The following is a 19,510-nucleotide window of genomic DNA, read 5'->3' as shown; positions in this document are numbered from 1 at the left end:
GGATAATTTATATCTGATTTATAAAAGATATGACTTATTTATAAAAGATGATAAAGTATAATACTAAAAAAAGTTTTCTGAAAGAGGAATTGGTTCATATGATCATTGTATTGAGCCATGGTATGAGTCTTCATTTTGACATATTTTCTTTTGAAACAGATGTTAGAGTCATGGCATGATTAAGTGCTTGACTAATTTACACAGCAGTCAATAGTGCTCAAGATATACCACACCACTTCCAAATTTAAGCATCAGCCTTTGTCAGCAGAGAGCCACAGGGTCATCACCAAAAGGCATCTAACATGTCTGAAAGGTTGATTAAATTATATTACTTAAGCTTGATGATGTAGTCCTGACAGTATATAAAGGTAGAATTACGTTCTCAATCAGTCTGAGGTAGCAATACATTATGGCATTGAACAACCAAGTTACCATGTTGCCTGTCACAGAAGTGCGAACTTGCACAAATAAAACTCTCTTAGAAATAAATAAACTACAAACCTTTTTCTCTCAGCCAAGACACACAGGGTGACACACAGCCACAAATGCACCAGTGAACCATGTCTGCTGCTAAGGAGTTGCTACTGTAAAGCAAGACATGCCTTCAGGGGCAGGACATACACCTTCTCTAGAGAATTTAATTGGATGAACACAAGACTAGTACCGGAATGTGACATCAAAAAATTTCAATCATTAATGAACTATAAATTTAAATATTAGCAAAGGTTAGCCCATCTGGTCTGATCCCACAGAAGAGCTACTGTAGCACAAATTTCTGAAAAAGTTGATGCTGGCTATGATAAAAAGTTGTCAGAACACACAGTGCATCACAACTTGCTGTGTATGAGGCTGCGTAGCTGCAGACCGGTCAGAGTGCTCATGCTGACCCCTGTTCACTGCCAAAAGCACCTACAATGGGCACGTGAGCGTCAGAACAGGACAATGGAGCAATGGAAGAAGGCGGCCTGGTCTGATGAATCACGTTTTCTTTTACATCATGTGGACAGCAGGGTGCGTGTGCATCAATTACCTGGGGAAAAGATGGCACCAGGATGCACTATGGGAAGAAGGCGAGCTGGTGGAGGCAGTGTGATGCTCTGGGTAATGTTCTGCTGGGAAACCTTGGGTCCTGGCATTCATGTGGATGTTAGTTTGACACGTATCACCTACATAAACATTGTTGCAGACCAAATACACCCCTTCATGGTGACGGTATTCCCTAATGTCAGTGACCTCTTTCAGCAGGATAATGTGTCCTGCCACACTGCAAAAATTATTTTGAGGAACATGACAGAGTTCAAGTTCAAGAATTGGCCTCCAAGTTCCCCAGATCTCAAGGTGATCGAGTATGTGTGGGATGTGCTGGACAAACAAGTCAGTTCCATGTAGGCCTCACCTCACAACTTACAGGCCTTAAAGGATCTGCTGCTAACGTCTTGGTGCCAGATACACAGCACACCTTCATAGGCATGAACTCCACAAGACCTCGACAGATCAGAGCTGTTTTGGTGGCACAAGGGGGACCTACACAATATTAGGCAGGTGGTTTTAATGTTATGGCTGACTTGATATATCATATTGTTGTTTATAACACACAGAAAGCTCTTACAGCCTGGCTTTTATTTTGACGGGGTGTTAAGAGCTTTCCCAGAATCTATGGCTCATTGCACTAGAAGTCACGCAACTGCTGGGATTTCCCCGCACACAACCCCGCCCACTCGTCTGCACTGCCTCTCCGGAGGAGTGTGTACCATAAACCACGCCCACCCCCCTACATTGACACGCCCCCAACACTGAGAAATGGAAAAGGTTGTCATGCAGAACTGCACTGTGATCCGTGATCCACGCACGCGCGCTCCAAATTCACCTCAATCTCACTGCGATCTCTCCAGAACCGTGAGTCTTGCTTCTTTATTTATGATTTGTTTATTTTTATTTTTTATTATGCAGTTTGAAAGCGAACTAGCCTGCGTTCAGCTGGTACAGTCAGTAAATGATGATTTTTCGTGTAGGATTAAGTACGCGTCCTGGTTGGAAATAATGTTGAGGCGAGTTTAGTGGTGTAGAAATACTCGGTTGTTATGAAAGTTCAGATCAGAAGACTCAAGTGAGCAGGCCAGCAACACGGAAGTGACAGGAGTGATGTCACCTCTGTGGCTTGGAATGCCCCGATGTTTTTTGTAAATGTAGTGAAGCTTTTGTTTTTGGGAGGATTTTTACTGTACTGTACACGCTTCATTCAGATCATGGTAGATAAATCCTAAACTCTGTGGCCCATGTCACTGTATTGAGGTTTACTTTGTGCCACACCTCCCAGGTTGCTGTAGTCCTACAATGCGGAAGAGTCTATCTTTGGCCTGGTTTTAATCACTAACATATCAGGCTCTGCAGAATTCCTACATGGATCTGTGTCTTAACTTGACCCAGATTTTTGTTTTGTACAGCCTTTGTTTTGTGTAACAGTTGGGTTCAGTAGTGTTCTCATGTTTAGACAGTTTATGATAAGGAAGAATGAAATCACAGCTGCACAGTGATGAAGGAGTGACATGATTGACAGGTGCTGTATGCAGCTCTAGCTGTGTCAAACAGGGTTTGGACAAAGTGCTGGAAATGGTTCAATGTAATTTTTTAAAAATGTTAGTTGATCTACAGGGAACCCTAGAAGTGATCTTTGTTGAGAAATGCATCAAAAGTTGCTTGAAGTGAACAGACATTTTATACAAGTAGCTACTTTATACAAGTAGCATGAAAAAAACATATAACAAAGGGATGATTTTTAAAGTGACACAATACAAGCTTGGTTGTTGTGGCATGGTGGCTTAAGTGATTAGCATGTTTACCTCTTACCTCCAGAGCTGGGGATTTGATTCCTGCCCTGTGTGTGTGGCGTTTGCATGTTCTCCCTGAGCTTCAGGGGTTTCCTCTGGGTACTCTGGTTTCCTTCCTCAGGCAAAGACATGTGTTGTAGGCTGAGTAGTATCTCTAAATTGTCTATAGTGTGTGATCATGCCCTGTGATGGGTTGGTACCCTGTCCAGGGTGTTCCAAACCTTGTGCCCCAAGTCCCCTGGGATAGGCTCCAGCTGACCCTGTGTAGGATAAGCAGTACAGAGAATGGATGGATGGAATATTGACTCTATATATAATAATTTTTCAAGAAATAAAATAGATCCTGGTAGATCTATTACGTGAATAAAGTCACAATATTTAGAGGGGAAAAAAATAACGCTTTAAGTCATAGACAAGAGACAACATAGACAAGCATAGACAACATAGACAAGCTGCCACTTTAGGGTCTTATGGGAAGTGAACTGAGTAAGGAAATTAGATCAATCTCAGAAGATAGATATAGCACATAATTGCGTCTTGTGTTGAAAGAGAAATTGTAGACAGAGATCCTCAGCAGGATATCAGTTATATCACAGGACACAATGATCAAAATGATCAGTCCTGAAGGTGCACTCCGCCAGGACATTACTAGAGTCCCAAACTTATGGCACGCATTATGACTTGAACAATAATTAAAAAAAAAAATTGACATAGCAATTAATGGTTGCATTGATTGGATTAGTTGTCATGTATTGTGAATTGTAAGTGTATAATACAAACAATGACCCCAAAATAAACACTATTTCATATCCACAGTAACCTTTTTGTGTGGCATCTGTTCAGTCCATGTGTCTCCCCATAACACTCTAAACTGGCAGCTTTCAAGGTTTTTTTCTCAAAATCTGACTACTTTAATCTCAAAATATTATCTTTTTTTTCTTGTACCTTTGATACTTTATTCTTGAAATATTACTAATAGCAGAATCTAAAAATTATTTCTCAAAATGTTACAAACTTATTTAGAAATCTTTTTTTTTTTTTACAGTAAAACTGGGAAACTGGCCCTAATCTGTGACAGAATTAACTCCGGTTTAAAACCTGTTACTATGGGCTCTGTGTAATTAAAGGGAAGGATAGGATAAAGGCTTTTTGGTCATTAAACAATCATTATATAGTTCTGTAATTAATTGAATAAAGAACTTATTTGGTAAATGACTTCTCTTAACAGATCTCTAATCTGAATAAAATTCATTTTTAAGTGTATTTCATTTTAAAGTGTCTGCATGAACCTGGTAAAATTTGGTTGTTGAGTGACAGAGTATGTGACAGGGTGTTTTAGAGTTATGATAAAATGTGGTGATTACTACCTGTCTATCTGCAACCCTTGGCCTACATGCCATGCATGGCCTAGCCCTATACCTTTCTTTGCATGATTTATACATGTCAGGTGGTCAAATAAACACTACATTGCCCTGTAACCACCTTTGTTTGCACTGGGCCATTTGAGTAAGGATAATCTGTAAAGGGAAAAAAATGCTATGTTGCTTAGAGTATCCTGTATTCTCAGGATTGTGAAAGACAGGTGTGGGTGTGTGCATGTTTTTGTAAAGAAGCTCACTCTTTGTGTTCAGTGACGCTTAAAGTTCACTGTAAACTCGTGATAGCTTGATTGCATCAGTGACAGCCACTCATTCAGGGCCTCTGTATCTTAGAATTTTCTTCAGATCCATAGCAACTTTATCATAATCAGTGAGAGGAGATAAGATTTGTGGTCTGTCTGGTAGTAAAGATTTTACATATGGCCCAGTTAAAAAGATATCCCTTGTGTAGTAAGATGGTTCTGATGATTAAAAGCAAGACTTATTTAAATGACCGATATCATCTAAACATTTGTACATATACATCTATACTAAACATCTATACATATTGGTGTATAAAGCCTTTTTTTCATATCTTTATTTGTATTGTTGTCCACATAATTAGATTGTCATGTGACAGTCATGTCAAGATTTCTGAATATACAGTAGTTTTAGCTAATGTAATTAACCCACCTATATTTACGTTAAATTAAAATTAGTAACTTTATTGTTTTATTTTTAATGTAATCATGGTTTATTTTAGTATAGCTGGAAAGCTTACACTGGATTATGATAAGCATATAACCCAAGCCTCAGGGTCAGCACTTAACTACTTACATGCTATTAGATTTTGGTTGAGTGTTTTATCACTGCATGATTGCTGTCACATAATTGACTTCGGAATCAATAATGGTTCTCTCCCGTGTCGCTCTCAGATCATGTCAAAGAGACCTGCAGGTCACATGGAGCACAACGATCTGACTGATGCTTCAATCATCAGGATTCCTCCACACCACTACATCCATGTCTTGGATCAGAACACCAACATTGCTCGGGTTGAGGTTGGACCCCTCACCTACATCCGCCAGGATAATGAGAGGTAACCACACGTGCCATGTTGAGGCTGAATGATTATCATGTTCAGCATTTAATTACACTTTATAAAAAATTCTCTTTTGAGAATTCTGAAAGCATACAGTGTAGAAATACAAAGATTTTTTTTTTTCAGAATTGTAAAACCTGTCTTTAACCCTGACTGAATTTGACTTAGGATTGTGGTTTTGCATGAGTAATATTTCTTTTGTGTATGACAAATATATACTATTTGTCACTTATTGCTCAGCCCTACTCTGGATCCTAAAAAGTTGAGAAACATGAGCTCTTATGTGTCAAGACACAGATTTGCAATCCATACTATGGTTTATATATAGCTATTAAAGAACCAGTTAGTCATTTTTAAAGCCCCTTACTGTCAGCAAAGTCAATTACATTGCAATGAAAACATTGACAAACCCTTCCGTTCCCCACAACAGTCCCTAACCTCTCTTTTGAAACTAGATCTGCCTAATGAGCTGCCTTTTAAAGAAAAGGGGCCAAACTGACCAGAGCCAAGTATGAAACTAAACTACTGACTAATCGAGGCTTAAAATGAAGAAACTAACCAGATATGTACATGATAATATTACAAATCATGTTGTCTTAAAATTCTATGTTTATTACAGGTCTATAAACAAAGATATTACAAGCGATGCCTGTAAGAACATCATTTTCAGCACATAATCAAAATGTAATGGCTCACCTTGTCCATTCAGGTGTATTTACTGAGAAATAAACAAAACAATTTTAGGTTTGTGTTCTTAAAAGGAAGCCATACAACCTACTATCAGGGCAAATCTTGAGAGACCACAACAGAAAAGCATTCGCCGTATCATCAGGAGATTTCAGGTGTGAAACCTGACCATGCCACAGAAGTTTAAGGAGAAAATCGGCCATGTTCTCTGTGTGGGTGGCGCGGCATACTCTCTCTCCCCTGTCAATCACAGTGACATTAGCTAATCGTGGGAATCTGTGAGATAAGGTATTCAGAAGAGGGCAGATTTCTTCTGAGGAGCGCTTTTTTTTTTTTTTAGTAATCAAAGCTCAAAAATACTGAGGAAAAATGGAAAGTGTGGGTGTAATAATGCATCCCCTTTCATGTAAAGAATATTTTAATGTTTTTGTAAGAGGAGGTGTTCTCTCTGCTTTACCTGCATTCTCCTCTTTCAAATTTGATCTTCCAATGCCATGTAAACTTCACTTTCATGACAAAACCTTTGTGTGGACTAACATGTGTAGGCTTGTTAGCTGGGGCCAGATTTCCAACGAACAGTTTCCACGGGCAACATGGTGGCGTAGTGGGTAGGGTTGTGGCCTCACAGCTCCAGGACCCTAGGAGCTTAGATTATTCTCTGTGTGGAGTTTTGCATTCAATTTTTATTTATATAATGCTTTTAATAATGGACATTGTCACAAAACAGCTTTACAAAAATCCAGATCTAAAATTTGTTATTTAAATTTATCTCCAATGAGCAAGCCAGAGGCGATGGTGGCAAGGAAAAACTCACATGAGGTGACAAGTGGAAGAAACATTGAGAGGAACCAGACTCAGAAGGGAGCCCATCTTCATCTGGATGACACCTGATAGTGCGATTATAAATCATTCCACTTCTATAAGTGTATACTATAAAGTCAAGCAGTGCTGAGTCTGTTAGAAGGGGGTGTGTAAAACTGGGTTTCCTCCGGGTTCTCTGGTTTCTTTCCACTGTCCAAAAAACATACAGGTAGGTGGATTGCCTATGCTAAATTGCCTCTAGGTGTGAATGATAGTGTGTGAATTTTGTCGTCTGATGGACTGGCATCCGATCCGGGATGAATTCTCCTGCTTTGCTCCCAGCATTCCCGGGAGTGGTTTCTGAATCCCCCCTGATCAGGATATATCAGATACTGAAGATAAATGAAAGAAAAAGGCTAAAGAGTGATTGAAGAGTTATTCCTGAAACAGTATATTTTCTGATGAAGTTCAGGTTGATGGTTTTACTTTTAGCTAAGTTTACATATTTTTTTTCGAGACCTGATAGTTGGACAGGTTCATTAGCTAAATCCTTTCCCCTCAGATCTTGATAGATTTTTAATGGTTTAAGTTAGGCCATGTGTATAGTGCCAATACCCGTGTGCCATTTCATCTTGAATGATCTCATGCCATCTTATTCTTTAAAGTATGCCATGATATCTACTTGCATTTTATTCACTCTTCTACATCTCTCACCTTCTCTTAGGGTTCTCTTCTCCCCGACTCGTATGACCATGGTGCCTCCTCGCCATTACTGCGTGATTCTGAACCCGGTGGCTCGTGATGATGAGGGAAATGTTCAGTTTGACACCGCAGGCCAGGCTAAACTCCGTCATGCAGACCTGGAGATCCGTCTGACCCAGGATCCTTTCCCGCTCTACCCCGGAGAAGAGATCCAGAAGGTGGGCCTGTTCATTCTCTTCCTTTTTTTTTTTTTTGTGAAAGTGTTTATATGGGAAGTGGCTTTTATCAGGTGGCTGAACCTCCTTCTCATTGTTCTTCTTGAATGACTTAATGCAAATATATTTACCCATATATAATCTCTGTCTCTTTCTCTCTGTTTATCAGGATGTGACTCCACTGCAGATCGTGTATCCTGACACAGCCCTGAGGCTGCAGGCTCTTCTTGACTTTGAGGAGGAGAATGGAGAGAAGAGAGTGGCTGGAGACGAGTGGCTGTTTGAAGGGCCAGGTAGCTTTTTGCCTTTGTCTATTTTTTCTTTCTTACTTTTCCTTCTCAATCTGAAACCAGCATTCAGGCCACCATTATTCTCCATATTTCAGCAGTTCACTCTTAAATTTAGAAAACTTATTACACACATACAATATGTAGCAGAAAGAAATAACCCAAAAATGACTCCTTCTTTAGGAAGGTTAACAAAATGATGATATAAAATTGAAGTCATGATAAAATGATATTACAGTAAGCTTGATCACAGATATCACAATATTAAGTAGTTGACTGGCCATTAAATTGTAATTTTCTTGTACTGAATATTTTAGTTTTTTTTTGTCTATGTAAATTTATCATTTTTTTAAAAAATAGTTATTAAGTAAGTATGTCACAGAAATGTTTTTTTTTTTCATAGGTTTTATGACAGCATTATGATGTTTGCTAGCACTCCTTTGGCAGAACTGCATATTGTGTAATTTGTGGTGTATCATATAAATATATTGTGATATATTTTTGCCACATCACCTACCCCTGGTTAACCCTGTGGCCTCTGACATCAATCAGGAACATACATCCCCAGGAAGGAGGTGGCTGTCCTGGAGACCATCAAAGCTACAGTGATTCGAGAGAACCAGGCCATTCGCCTTCGAGCTCGTAAAGAGGGCGTGGACCGCAGCGGAGTTCGCAGAGTGACTGGTTAGCGCACACATGCACAGTCACACACACGCATGCAAAATCTTGTACATGAAAGCTTGCATTCCTATTAGTCAATATTGTGTCATTGTTGTCATAGGAATATGATTTCCAAACTAGTTAGGTGAAAAGGCACAAGTTCACTCTGTCAGTAAATCTGTCATGTGCACAAAATGGAGGCAAACAAAGAATTTCCTTCATTTGGTTCTTGCTTTTTTGTAATTACAAAGCTTTTCAACAAGTCCCTGAGCAGCACTTGTAACAATATTAATGTGAACTTTGCTGTAATAGTGCAGCTGTAACTGGACAGCTGATTACATTAGAATGAAATTGTGTGTGTGTGTGTGTGTGTGTGTGTCAGGTGAGGAGTGGCAGGTCAGTAAAGTCGGAGCATACCTGCCTGGAGCGCATGAGGAGGTCATTGATATTGTGAATGCGTTCATCCTCACTGATAAGGTAACATTTTTGTTTTTTTATTGCACTTCTTTGTTCATTATCACTTTTGGCATGTCTGCAACTGATCGGCGCACTCGTGGGGATGTGGGGATGTGGGGATGCGCAACCTTCTGTGCAGTAAGGGAATCTATATTGAAGCAGTGCTTCAAATCAGCAGTGGCTTTTAAAGGACTCTGTTGACCCTGTCTGTTTTTTTTTTCTTTGCATTATTTTATTAGACCTTTGGGATGTGAAAGGCGCTATATAAATCAAAGATATTATTACTTTTTGGATGGATTTGGCATCCACTGAAGAGGTCATGTGTATAGTGTAGACAAGATGCATAACACTAATGAAGAGATCAAACGAAATGTGTCTGCTCATGGCTTGTTTTGGTCACTTCAGTAAATGTTAATCTGCCAATGCTCTTCTTCTGTCAGCGTGCGCTGCACGTGCGTGCTCTGCGTCCATTCCGGGATGCAGGAGGGCGAGACAGAAGGACAGGGGAGGAGTGGCTGGTGACGGTGGCGGACAGAGAAGCGCACATCCCCTCTGTGGCTGAGGAGGTAGTCGGGGTGGTAGACGTGACCACTCTGAGCAGCAGGGAGTACTGTGTGATCCTGGACCCAGTCGGGCCAGATGGAAAGCCTCAGCTCGGACAGAAGAGAGTGGTGAAGGTAATTCGCTTTTATGTTTTCTTAACACACACAAGCTCAAATCTTAGCAGTAGGACAAGGATGCAGGACAACCTACAAGATTTCAAGATATTCAAGATTTTATTTGTCACATACACAATTATATACAGTATATAACTTGCAGTGAAATGGAAACCTTGCCTACTCGTCTTTAGACTGTGCAATAAATACTGAATTAAAGTTAAAAATTTAAAAATCAGAAATGAATAGGAAATAATAAGAAATAAGATAAAAAATAAGAAATATGAAATATATGTACAGGATATGAAATATATGTACAGGATGTGCAATAACGGATGTGCAAAATATGCAGTATGTTAAGTGTAGTAATAATACAAAGTGCAAAGTGCAGTGTATGGTGTGTCAGTGGAGTGCAGAGTGACTGTAGTGTCCTTGCGGAGTCCTAAGGGGTCTGTATGGTGGACATGTATGTCTATGTTGAGGAGCCTGTTGGCCTGAGGGAAGAAGCTCCTCCTGAGCCTCTCAGTTTTAGCCATCAGACTATGGAAACACCTGCCTGATTGCACTGGGGTGTTACTGAGGTGGGTAGAGTCCCTGATGATTTTAGGAGCTCTTGTACTGCATCTCCTCATGTAGATGTCGTGCATAGAGGGGAGAGCAGACCTGGAGATGCGCTCAGCTAAGTGCACCACTCCTTGCAGGACTGTGAAATCCTGGGTTGAGCAGTTACTGTACCACGCTGAGATGCACTGAGTTAGTAAACTTTCTATGGCCCCAGTGTACAAAGTTTTCAGGATCGTTGGGGAGACCCTGAATTTCTTCAGCATTCTCAGATACGTGTTTTGTAATGGTTTAATTCCATTTGTAGATTTTTATATGCTTCTGATATTAGTGACTATAAACTGGTATAAACCTCTTAACAGGCTGCATTATGAATGTAATACTGTAATGTTCAATGTTACACAGCATAAGTAAATATTGGCTAGACTAGAAATGCAAATTTCACCCATTAACTCCAGACATCTCACTGATTAAAGCTGGTTATACTATCTGTTTTTGATTTTTAAAGAAGGTCCACAGTCCACACTCATTGTCCTTGTAAAGCACTGATAATTTAGATATATGCAAATTATGTGAAATATGCAAATACCTTCCTCTCTCTGTGTCTCACAGGGTGAGCGCTCATTCTTCCTGCGGCCTGGCGAGCATTTGGAGAACGGCATACAGGATGTCTACGTGCTGTCTGAAGAGGAGGGACTGGTGCTGCGCGCTGTGGAGGCCTTCACTGACACAGAGGCGGTGAGACAGAGAGCAGTATGGGTATTGAGGTCAGGCTTGTGTGAAAGCCCAGTCAATCAGTGTGCAGCAAAGATAAACAGGCCATTGAAATTCCATCTATGCTTAAATGCACAGACTACTCGTTTAGCCGGAATCCTCTGGGCGTGTTTAACTGCCAGCGTTGCCAACACCCCATGAGCACACCAAACACCCTCACAAAACATGCAGCTTCACTTAGCCAGGCAAATAAGAAGAGAACATTGTGAAAAGCCAGTAGTGAATGCATTTCTTCAATAGTTTTCGATCACTGAATATCTGATCCTGATTTGGAGTAAACGCGTGATTTAGAAAATGAAAAGGATTTCTTTGTATCTGATCTCATGCATGGGGATCTTGGGATTCATTAATTAAACCTCATCTTTGTCTCCCTCCCCCTTTTATTAAATATCAAACCATTTAAATCTCTTTCCCAATCATTTATTCCTCAATCCTTTGTCCAATATTATTTCTGTCTCTTAAACACACATACATATATGCATTACCATGCACATACAGCCCTACACACACACCCAGTGCATGGTTCACGTTCAGCCATGTGCATCTCCTCCCATCTCTGGACGTTGCATTTGCTCCCCTTCCTTCCTTCTTTCTCTCACCCCCTCTCTCCCCCTTTCTCTGCATCAGCAAGAGGAAGACGGAGAGGAAGAGGAACAAGAGGAGCACTCCAAAAAGACTAGTGTGCAGAGACGCCCGGGAGACCGCTGGATGCTGCGTGGGCCAATCGAATATGTGCCGCCAGCCACTGTAGAGGTCCAGCTGCGACGCCAGGCCATTCCACTGGACGAGAATGAAGGAATATATGTGCGCGACATTAAGACCGGCAAGGTAAGACAGTCAGAATGGAATTTTTTTAATCTTAATGCCTTGAGTTATCTGGACAGGAAGTGCCTGCTGATTAATTTGAGCTCATTAACAGAATGTGTGTAAGAATCTTATGATCCTGCAATAGAAGCATTTACAGGTCTGAGCCCACACCCACAGACGGCTTATGAAATCCCGCTTGTGAAATGTTTAGAGAATAGTCAGATCCACCCTGGTTTTCTAAAGAACTTGACCACATTCTATAGTGGATGGAAGATTGGTGACTATCATGTTAATAGCCTGTCGTAATTAGATGAAGAAACAGCAAGATTCCAAAAGTTTTAGTCCCCTACCAGGAGCTGGAAAACTAGAACAAGTTTTTTTATTGTACTGTACATACATACATGGTGGGTCTTGCCAACTATGCATATACAGTGCAATAAAACAGAAATTTTTAACTTGACAATTCCACTGAAAAATTCCTAGCAAGTGGTCGTCTTTTTCCTAAACTGAGAATAGAGTGGAATGGCGCATAATAAAAGGTGCTAGTTGATGTATCAAAAAGGTTATTCAGATGTATTTAAAATTCATATGAAGATTTCTCAAACAGCAATAAGTTTGTTTATAATGAGGTAATTATAATAATTATTTAATAGTCATTGTCAACTGTATGTTTTGGTTAAATTATACCCAAAAAAAGGTTTAGGATTACCATATTGTGTAGACTGCACCTTCCACACTGAGTTCTGCTAGAGATATATAAAAACAGACCTGAAGACGCTATATAAACTCTATGTAAAATATTTTTTCTCTTGTACCCCATGATGCTCTGTGCAGGTACGGGCTGTGATTGGCCGCACCTACATGCTGACGCATGATGAGGAGCTGTGGGAAAAGGAACTCCCTCCTAACGTGGAGAAGTTGCTGAGCAATATGCTTGACCCACTGGCCAGCCGCTCTGATCGTAACCATGACGCCCCTGCTGAGCCCAGGGATAAAACCAAGGTGGTGTCCTACCGCGTTCCCCATAATGCTGCAGTGCAAGTGTATGACTACAGGGAGAAGAAAGCCAGGTAACGGTTCTTTATCATCAAACCATTTCCTTATTATCTTACCATGGGAATGTGTCTTTGAATGAGATGCACATTCACTTTATGTATATACTCCAGTCTCCCTGGTGAACCAGGCTCTATAAACAAGAAAGAAAAAAAACAGGACAAGGAGGCATGTATACTTACCTGACAATCATTTTGCCTGTCATTCAGAAAGCTATATCATTAATGTTTACTGTTCTGATGTTTAAGATGCTAAGACTATACAATGACCCTTCAGAAGAACACATTTTTCAAGTGTAGTTCAACTGCATTTTACCCTGAAGTATAATTAGCCACTATTCTATAAATTGCCCCTAGGTGTGAATGAGTGTATGAATGTGTGTATGCATGGACTCCTGTAATGAACTGGCAGAACATTCCAGTCGGGGTGTTTTCGCACCTTGCACCCAGTGTTCCCAGGATAAAGCAGCTACTGAAGGTGAATAAATCAATGAATGTGCTTAGTCACTAAAAATTATATTAATGTCATGTAAAACATGCAGCGTTCACAACGCTGGAAATTTCAACCACCATCACTTCCTCTCTAAGATGCCAGAATTTTTTTTAAAGCTATTTTTTAAAAAACTAGATCTCTTCTGTCTCAGGGTGGTGTTTGGGCCTGATTTGGTGATGCTGGGTCCTGATGAGCAGTTCACGGTTCTGTCTCTGTCTGGAGAGAAGCCCAAGAGAGCCAATGTCATTAAAGCCATTTGCCTGCTCCTCGGCCCTGACTTCTGCACAGACATCATCACCATAGAAACCGCTGACCATGCCCGTCTGCAGCTCCAGCTCGCCTACAACTGGTAACGTGTGCACGTCTGTCTGTCTGTCTGTCTGTCTGTGTTATTCAGGGTATGTCTCTGTGTGTGAAAATATCATGCATTATCACTAAGGGAAAAATATGCTACTTACCCAGTGTAGTGTAAAAAGCAGGACACTTTGTTCTTATGATTCTAATAAAAAAAGAGTGCAGACACTGCAGTCAGAATAACTGTACTAATATATGAGCACCCTTGGGAGTCAACGATGGATGTGATGTGTTGCCAAGAAGCTCTGCCAATACTCTTTATAAACGTATCATTGTTCTGTAGTATCCATTTGCTGCAGTTTATTCATTCTGTCTTTTTTTCCCCCATATACTCTATATGCCTACTACACAAGAAGAGGCTCTATTAGAGCCACCATCAACACTAATGAGTGCTTTTTCTGATTCACATAAATATTATTTGAAATAGCGCAATCAAAAAGCTTAGGTGCAGTGCTATGTCTATCCCTGACATGACAGAATGGAGACAGATCAGGGCAAATTTGGCAGGTGTGACTGCTTTAATGTTCAGTCTATACTGTATATTAATGACATCATATTTTCTCCCTCCTCATGATCAGGCACTTTGACATAAAGAACCAGTCAGACCCCGCACAAGCGGCAGCTCTCTTCTCAGTGCCTGACTTTGTGGGCGACGCCTGTAAAGCCATCGCCTCTAGGATCAGAGGAGCTGTGGCTTCAGTGCAGTTTGATGACTTTCACAAGGTGAATTAGTGATAGGCTGTTCGGTTTATCAGATACATGCAATATCTCTGTGTTTGTGTTGTCAAGACAGATATTCTAGCATCTGTTTTTCCATCTGTGTCTAGTCAACATAGTCATAAAATAATGTGCATAAGGGTTCTATGCATGGGACTCACTCACGCCTCTTGTTTCTTATGCTGCTCTGGGGTTTTTTGCCTGTAGAACTCAAACCGGATCATCTGCTCAGCCGTGTTTGGCTTTGACGAGAAGCTGGCGGTACGATCGAGTCTGCGCTTCAGTCAGAATGGGCTGGTGATCAGCAGCGTGGACATTCAGTCAGCGGAGCCGGTGGACCAGCGCACGCGTGACGCCCTGCAGAAGAGTGTCCAGCTCGCCATTGAGATCACCACCAACTCCCAGGAGGCTGCTGCTCGGTCAGTACACATCTCTCACCTCTCACTTGCTGTACTGCTGAGTCACATTTAAGATCTGCTATTGTCCTTCGGTTTTAGCTGCGATTTTGTTCCATATATAACTTAGCTAATGAAAAGTTAGTACCACAGTCCATCTGCTTACACACCAGGCCTCATGTTTGTACCTTATGCTGACTCTGTCTTAAATGAATTAAATGAGTTTTATCACAGGTGTTCTGTTCTCCTGCCAATACTTTTAATGAACTAATATGCTGGCTAAGCAATCTGTGCTGTTCTGGCAGTCATGCTTTTTTTTTTTCAGCTTTCTTAACTGAAATAAATAAATAAGTGATATGGTGGATGGGGGTGGGAGGGGCATCCAAAGAATATTTTAAAGCACAATAACGTGGGACACAAAAACTTCTCACCTCCTGTTTAGTAAGGACATTTGAATATGTTTGGATGAGTATAACTTCTTTATGATTTGTTAAACACAAGTAAAACAACTGACAAACCAAATAACATGCTGAACTAATATTATTAACTTCTGACACGACTCACACACTTTTGCTGTTATGGAAACGTTGACAGGAAGCACAACTCCTCTTACACACACATAAATTTGGTTCAAAGTAACACACATGTAAATGCTAAGTTACATTTGGAATACCTTTGGAGAGATCGCCTTCATATTTTGACGAAAGTCATTCACGTTTTTTTTTTTTTTTTTTTCCGATCACTTATTTATGATCACGTTCTCTCTCTGTATTACTCTGTCTCAGGCATGAGGCAGAGCGTCTGGAGCAGGAGGCACGGGGCAAACTGGAGAGGCAGAAGATCACAGACCAGGCAGACGCTGAGAGAGCCAGGAAGGAGCTGCTAGAGCTGGAGGCACTCAGGTAAGATCTCACTGCTGCTCTCTCCTGGTGCAGCTTTGCCTGACAAAAGAGTGGAGGAGAATATGGTTGAGTTCATTTACATGTCGGCATTTGCCAGACGCTTTTCTAACTTAATCCACACTTAGAGGTGTGCATATGAGGCTTATGGGGCTTGCTGAAGAACTGGAGGCTAGCATGCAAAGACACTGGGCAAAGGAGGATTAGAAATTTGTCACAGTAATGAGTTATCTCTTCAATAGCCCTTATAAATGCATTATTTATAATTGAGTTATTATTAATTAATATTAATTTATATCTTTTTTTTTTTTACTTTTTTGTAGCCTATATCTGTAGCCTATAGCTAGCTGTGTATGCTCTGTCACCAATATGTGTGTGTGTGTGTGTGTGTGTGTGTGTAGTGCTGCAGTAGAGAGTACAGGAGCAGCGAAGGCAGAGGCTCAGTCCAGGGCAGAGGCAGCACGTATCCAGGGTGAGGCCGCTGTGGAAGAGGCCAAACTTAAAGTTGAGGCCCAGAGAATAGAAGCGGTAGGTCATTCAGTTCTTATCTTTCAGTATATGCCTTTCCTCATTATGTCTCACATGCACACAAACACACACACACATACACATATCATTTCATCATCCCAAAAGAATACAGTCTGCAGTGCTAATGCAGAGCAGGCACTATTTCTTCTTGGTTAATTAATATTTTTGACAGTTTTCTCTCTCTCCTTTGCACTTTCTTTCTCTCCTTTTTAATAGGGTGCCAGGATGATTAATTAATTACCCCTAGTGTTCATGCAGGAGTCTCTCTACACCATGATTTGCATTTAAAATTAAAGACAATCTTTGTGCACTCTGAAAGCATGCTCTCCTGTGTATGTCCATATCATTTTAAAATGTTGTATTCCACTCATCCTTTCTTACACTAATCCTCTCTTAGGAAGCTGAACTGGTGCGTCTGGCAAAAGCACGTGAGCAGGAACTCCAGTATAAGAGGGATCTAGATCGCCTGGAGGTGGAGAAGCAGCAGAAACTGGCTGAGATTGAAAGCCAACGTTTCAAAGAGCTGGTAGAGGCTATTGGCAGCGGTACTCTGACAGACATGGCCAGAGCTGGACCAGAGCTACAGGTACACGTCACTATCTCATGCTCATAAACAAAGACCCCCTCTATTTCTACTAGGTTAATTGAGGCTTTAATGCACCAACCACTGACTTTGTAGATCAGGCTGAACTAGTGCATGTGTGTGTGTGTGTTTATATTTATATATATATATATATATATATATATATATATATATATATATATATATATATATATATATATATATATATATATATATATTGGTATTTGGTTCAGCCTTTTTCTAGTGTGCCAACAAATGATCAAAAACAGAATATTATATTATATTATATTATATTATATTATATGGGTATAATAAAACTTTGTTTATTGATTTTTAATGACTAAAAACCTCAGAATATCTCTAACTTTGTCCTCATGAAAAATACCATAATTATGAATATTAGCATTATTTATTCACTCATTTATACATTTATTGCTGCATTTATGTATTTTATTATTTATATTATAAGCATATTTATTCATTTAATTTTGACTAAAACTGCATTCCATACAAGAGCAGTACTGAAACATTTTCTCGTATTTTCCTCTCCTTCTGTCTCTCTGTCTAGGTTAAAATGCTGCAGGCTCTGGGTCTTAAATCCACTCTGATCACAGATGGCTCTTCTCCCATTAATCTGTTCACTACCGCCAATGGTCTGCTGGGGGCAATGAAGACCCCTGAGGAAAAGTAGAAGAACCATGAAACTGACAAGAATCCCTGTACTCAAGTTATCTTAATTACATCTAAGAATTCACTGCATATATAAGCCATTCACTGTTTTTCTTAGTTTTGGTTTGTTAGATATTTTTCTTGGGTCTTTTTTCCTGCCAAATATCATTAATACTATGAGAGAAAACAGTGTAGCAAGATTAATGCTTGGCAATAGTACGTAAGAGGGTATTCTATGCAAATATATTTGCTTTAATATGTGCCTGACTTAACATGAGATGAAGGATTCATTTCCTTAGGATACCCACCAGGGCCTTATAAAACATGCAATGAACCAAAAGAATGTATCTTTGTGTACCACATTTGCATTTATAAGTACCAAATAAACTTTAAACTTTAAAATGTATATTAAATTGTTTACTGTGTCCCTTGTTTTAATTGTTTTACTAAATTTCCAACCTGACTTGCTTATGGTTTGTGTGTCCTGAGTAACAAAGCCACCATGATTCACATGCATTCTCTGGAAGGAGTCAACCTTTGTCAAGGTAAAACGTACAAAATGATTTTTCGCCAGAGTTAACAATGAGATCTATCCTGCAACGCTGTCGATGTTGCAGAAGCAGCCGGTGTCACCATATGCTTCATGTTAGCCATATAACAGATGATCTGATCTTGAATTAATAATGTGTTTGCTTTGACAATGCTGTTTGTTCAACTTGTGCTTTAAAACCAAATGGGAAGTATATAAGCATAAATTCACTTTTCCCTACATACACTTGGGAATTGGCCATAATTCCTGTCCAGTTTCATTATGATGTTTAAATATGTAGGTTCAAATGTGTCTATTCCAGACGGAGGTAGATCTGTCCTACTGTATACATTCCCTGGTACATGGGATATACTGTATATATCTGCCACTAGTGGGCCATTCTCAGGGCATCAGTGACATGGTATTGTAATGCACGTGATCCTGGTATGAGTGTACAGTATGTAGTGCTGCAGTGTTGCTAAATACTGGACATAAATAATGTATTTATATTGTTGGCCCACTTTGTAGGTGTACAGTTAGAGACTAGCTCATATTTTCCCCATGTACAACTTCAACAGAGCAGTTGCATTAATGTGAATACCTGGGCAGTGGTGGTCCTACGGTGGACCCTTTCTGTTAATGGGTTAGAGATGGGCTGATATATTGTGCACAGTCACAGTTAAATGGGCCAGTGTTAGTAACCGTGTATCTACAAAGTGCACCTATAAGGTTGGCATATCTGATAAAATAACTAATGATTGTAAATTAGATGTATCTTATAAAATGGCTAGGAAGTGTATTCCTTGTAGCACACACAAGACAGGAGGTTTACTTGTAGTAACAAAATGTTTTTTGTAGTAATGAAATGTTTTCTTGTAGCAGCAAGATGTTTTGCACAATACTGAAATGTTTTCTTGTAGTAACAAGATGTTTTCTTGTAAGAACAAAATGTTCTTGTAGAAATCTTGTAATGTGTTGATTTTCTCGTAATAACGAGATGTTTAGTCTTAATAACGAGATATTTTCTCGTAATAACGAGATGCTGATGGGAATCTTTTCTTGCATGGCAGCAACGCGCTTCAATTGGGTACTTGAGCATTTTGCATTTAGTCCTGCATGATAAATAATCATCTAGTTATCATCTCATATCTCACTATGCTCCTTCATGTATATCTGCATATATTATGGATAGGTTCAGGTTTATCTTTTATACATGAGCTTTTACATCAAGTAACAGCATCATATAAGAATTGGGTAACAACAGAGCAGTGCCTTGTTGCTGAGTAATAGAAGAGCTGCTCACACACACACACACACACACACAGTCTCAGGGCTGCGCACAAAAGGTGCCATGAAATATTTTGAAAGCCTATCAGCATCATATAATCACATGAGAT

The 19,510-nt window shown here is 39.9% G+C and overlaps 1 protein-coding gene across 1 annotated transcript; it reads left to right on the top strand.

Annotated features, from left to right (window-relative positions):
• Positions 1-1,749: 1,749 nt before the first annotated feature.
• mvp (major vault protein) lies at positions 1,750-17,990 on the top strand. The gene is made up of 17 exons (XM_026916769.3): positions 1,750-1,896; positions 5,122-5,285; positions 7,501-7,696; positions 7,863-7,986; positions 8,533-8,664; positions 9,023-9,117; positions 9,537-9,773; positions 10,926-11,051; positions 11,715-11,915; positions 12,729-12,964; positions 13,591-13,788; positions 14,372-14,516; positions 14,718-14,929; positions 15,691-15,807; positions 16,206-16,332; positions 16,730-16,918; positions 17,484-17,990. The coding sequence occupies exons 1-17, from the start codon at positions 1,801-1,803 to the stop codon at positions 17,604-17,606; spliced, it is 2,718 nt and encodes a 905-aa protein (XP_026772570.3). The 5' UTR covers positions 1,750-1,800; the 3' UTR covers positions 17,607-17,990.
• The last annotated feature ends 1,520 nt before the right edge of the window (positions 17,991-19,510 follow it).

The sequence above is a fragment of the Pangasianodon hypophthalmus genome, chromosome 13 (assembly GCF_027358585.1).
Source record: "Pangasianodon hypophthalmus isolate fPanHyp1 chromosome 13, fPanHyp1.pri, whole genome shotgun sequence".
NCBI lineage: Eukaryota > Metazoa > Chordata > Actinopteri > Siluriformes > Pangasiidae > Pangasianodon > Pangasianodon hypophthalmus.
The sequence above is the reverse complement of the archived record's forward strand: the minus strand, read 5'-3'. Positions and strand labels throughout refer to the sequence as shown.

Excerpts from the sequence above, each read along its gene's own strand:
- mvp (XM_026916769.3), top strand. The coding sequence starts at position 1,801 with ATGGAAAAGGTTGTCATGCAGAACTGCACTGTGATCCGTGATCCACGC. Across the intron at positions 11,916-12,728 it reads GCGACATTAAGACCGGCAAG|GTACGGGCTGTGATTGGCCG; the intron begins GTAAGACAGTCA and ends TGCTCTGTGCAG. Across the intron at positions 12,965-13,590 it reads TACAGGGAGAAGAAAGCCAG|GGTGGTGTTTGGGCCTGATT; the intron begins GTAACGGTTCTT and ends CTTCTGTCTCAG.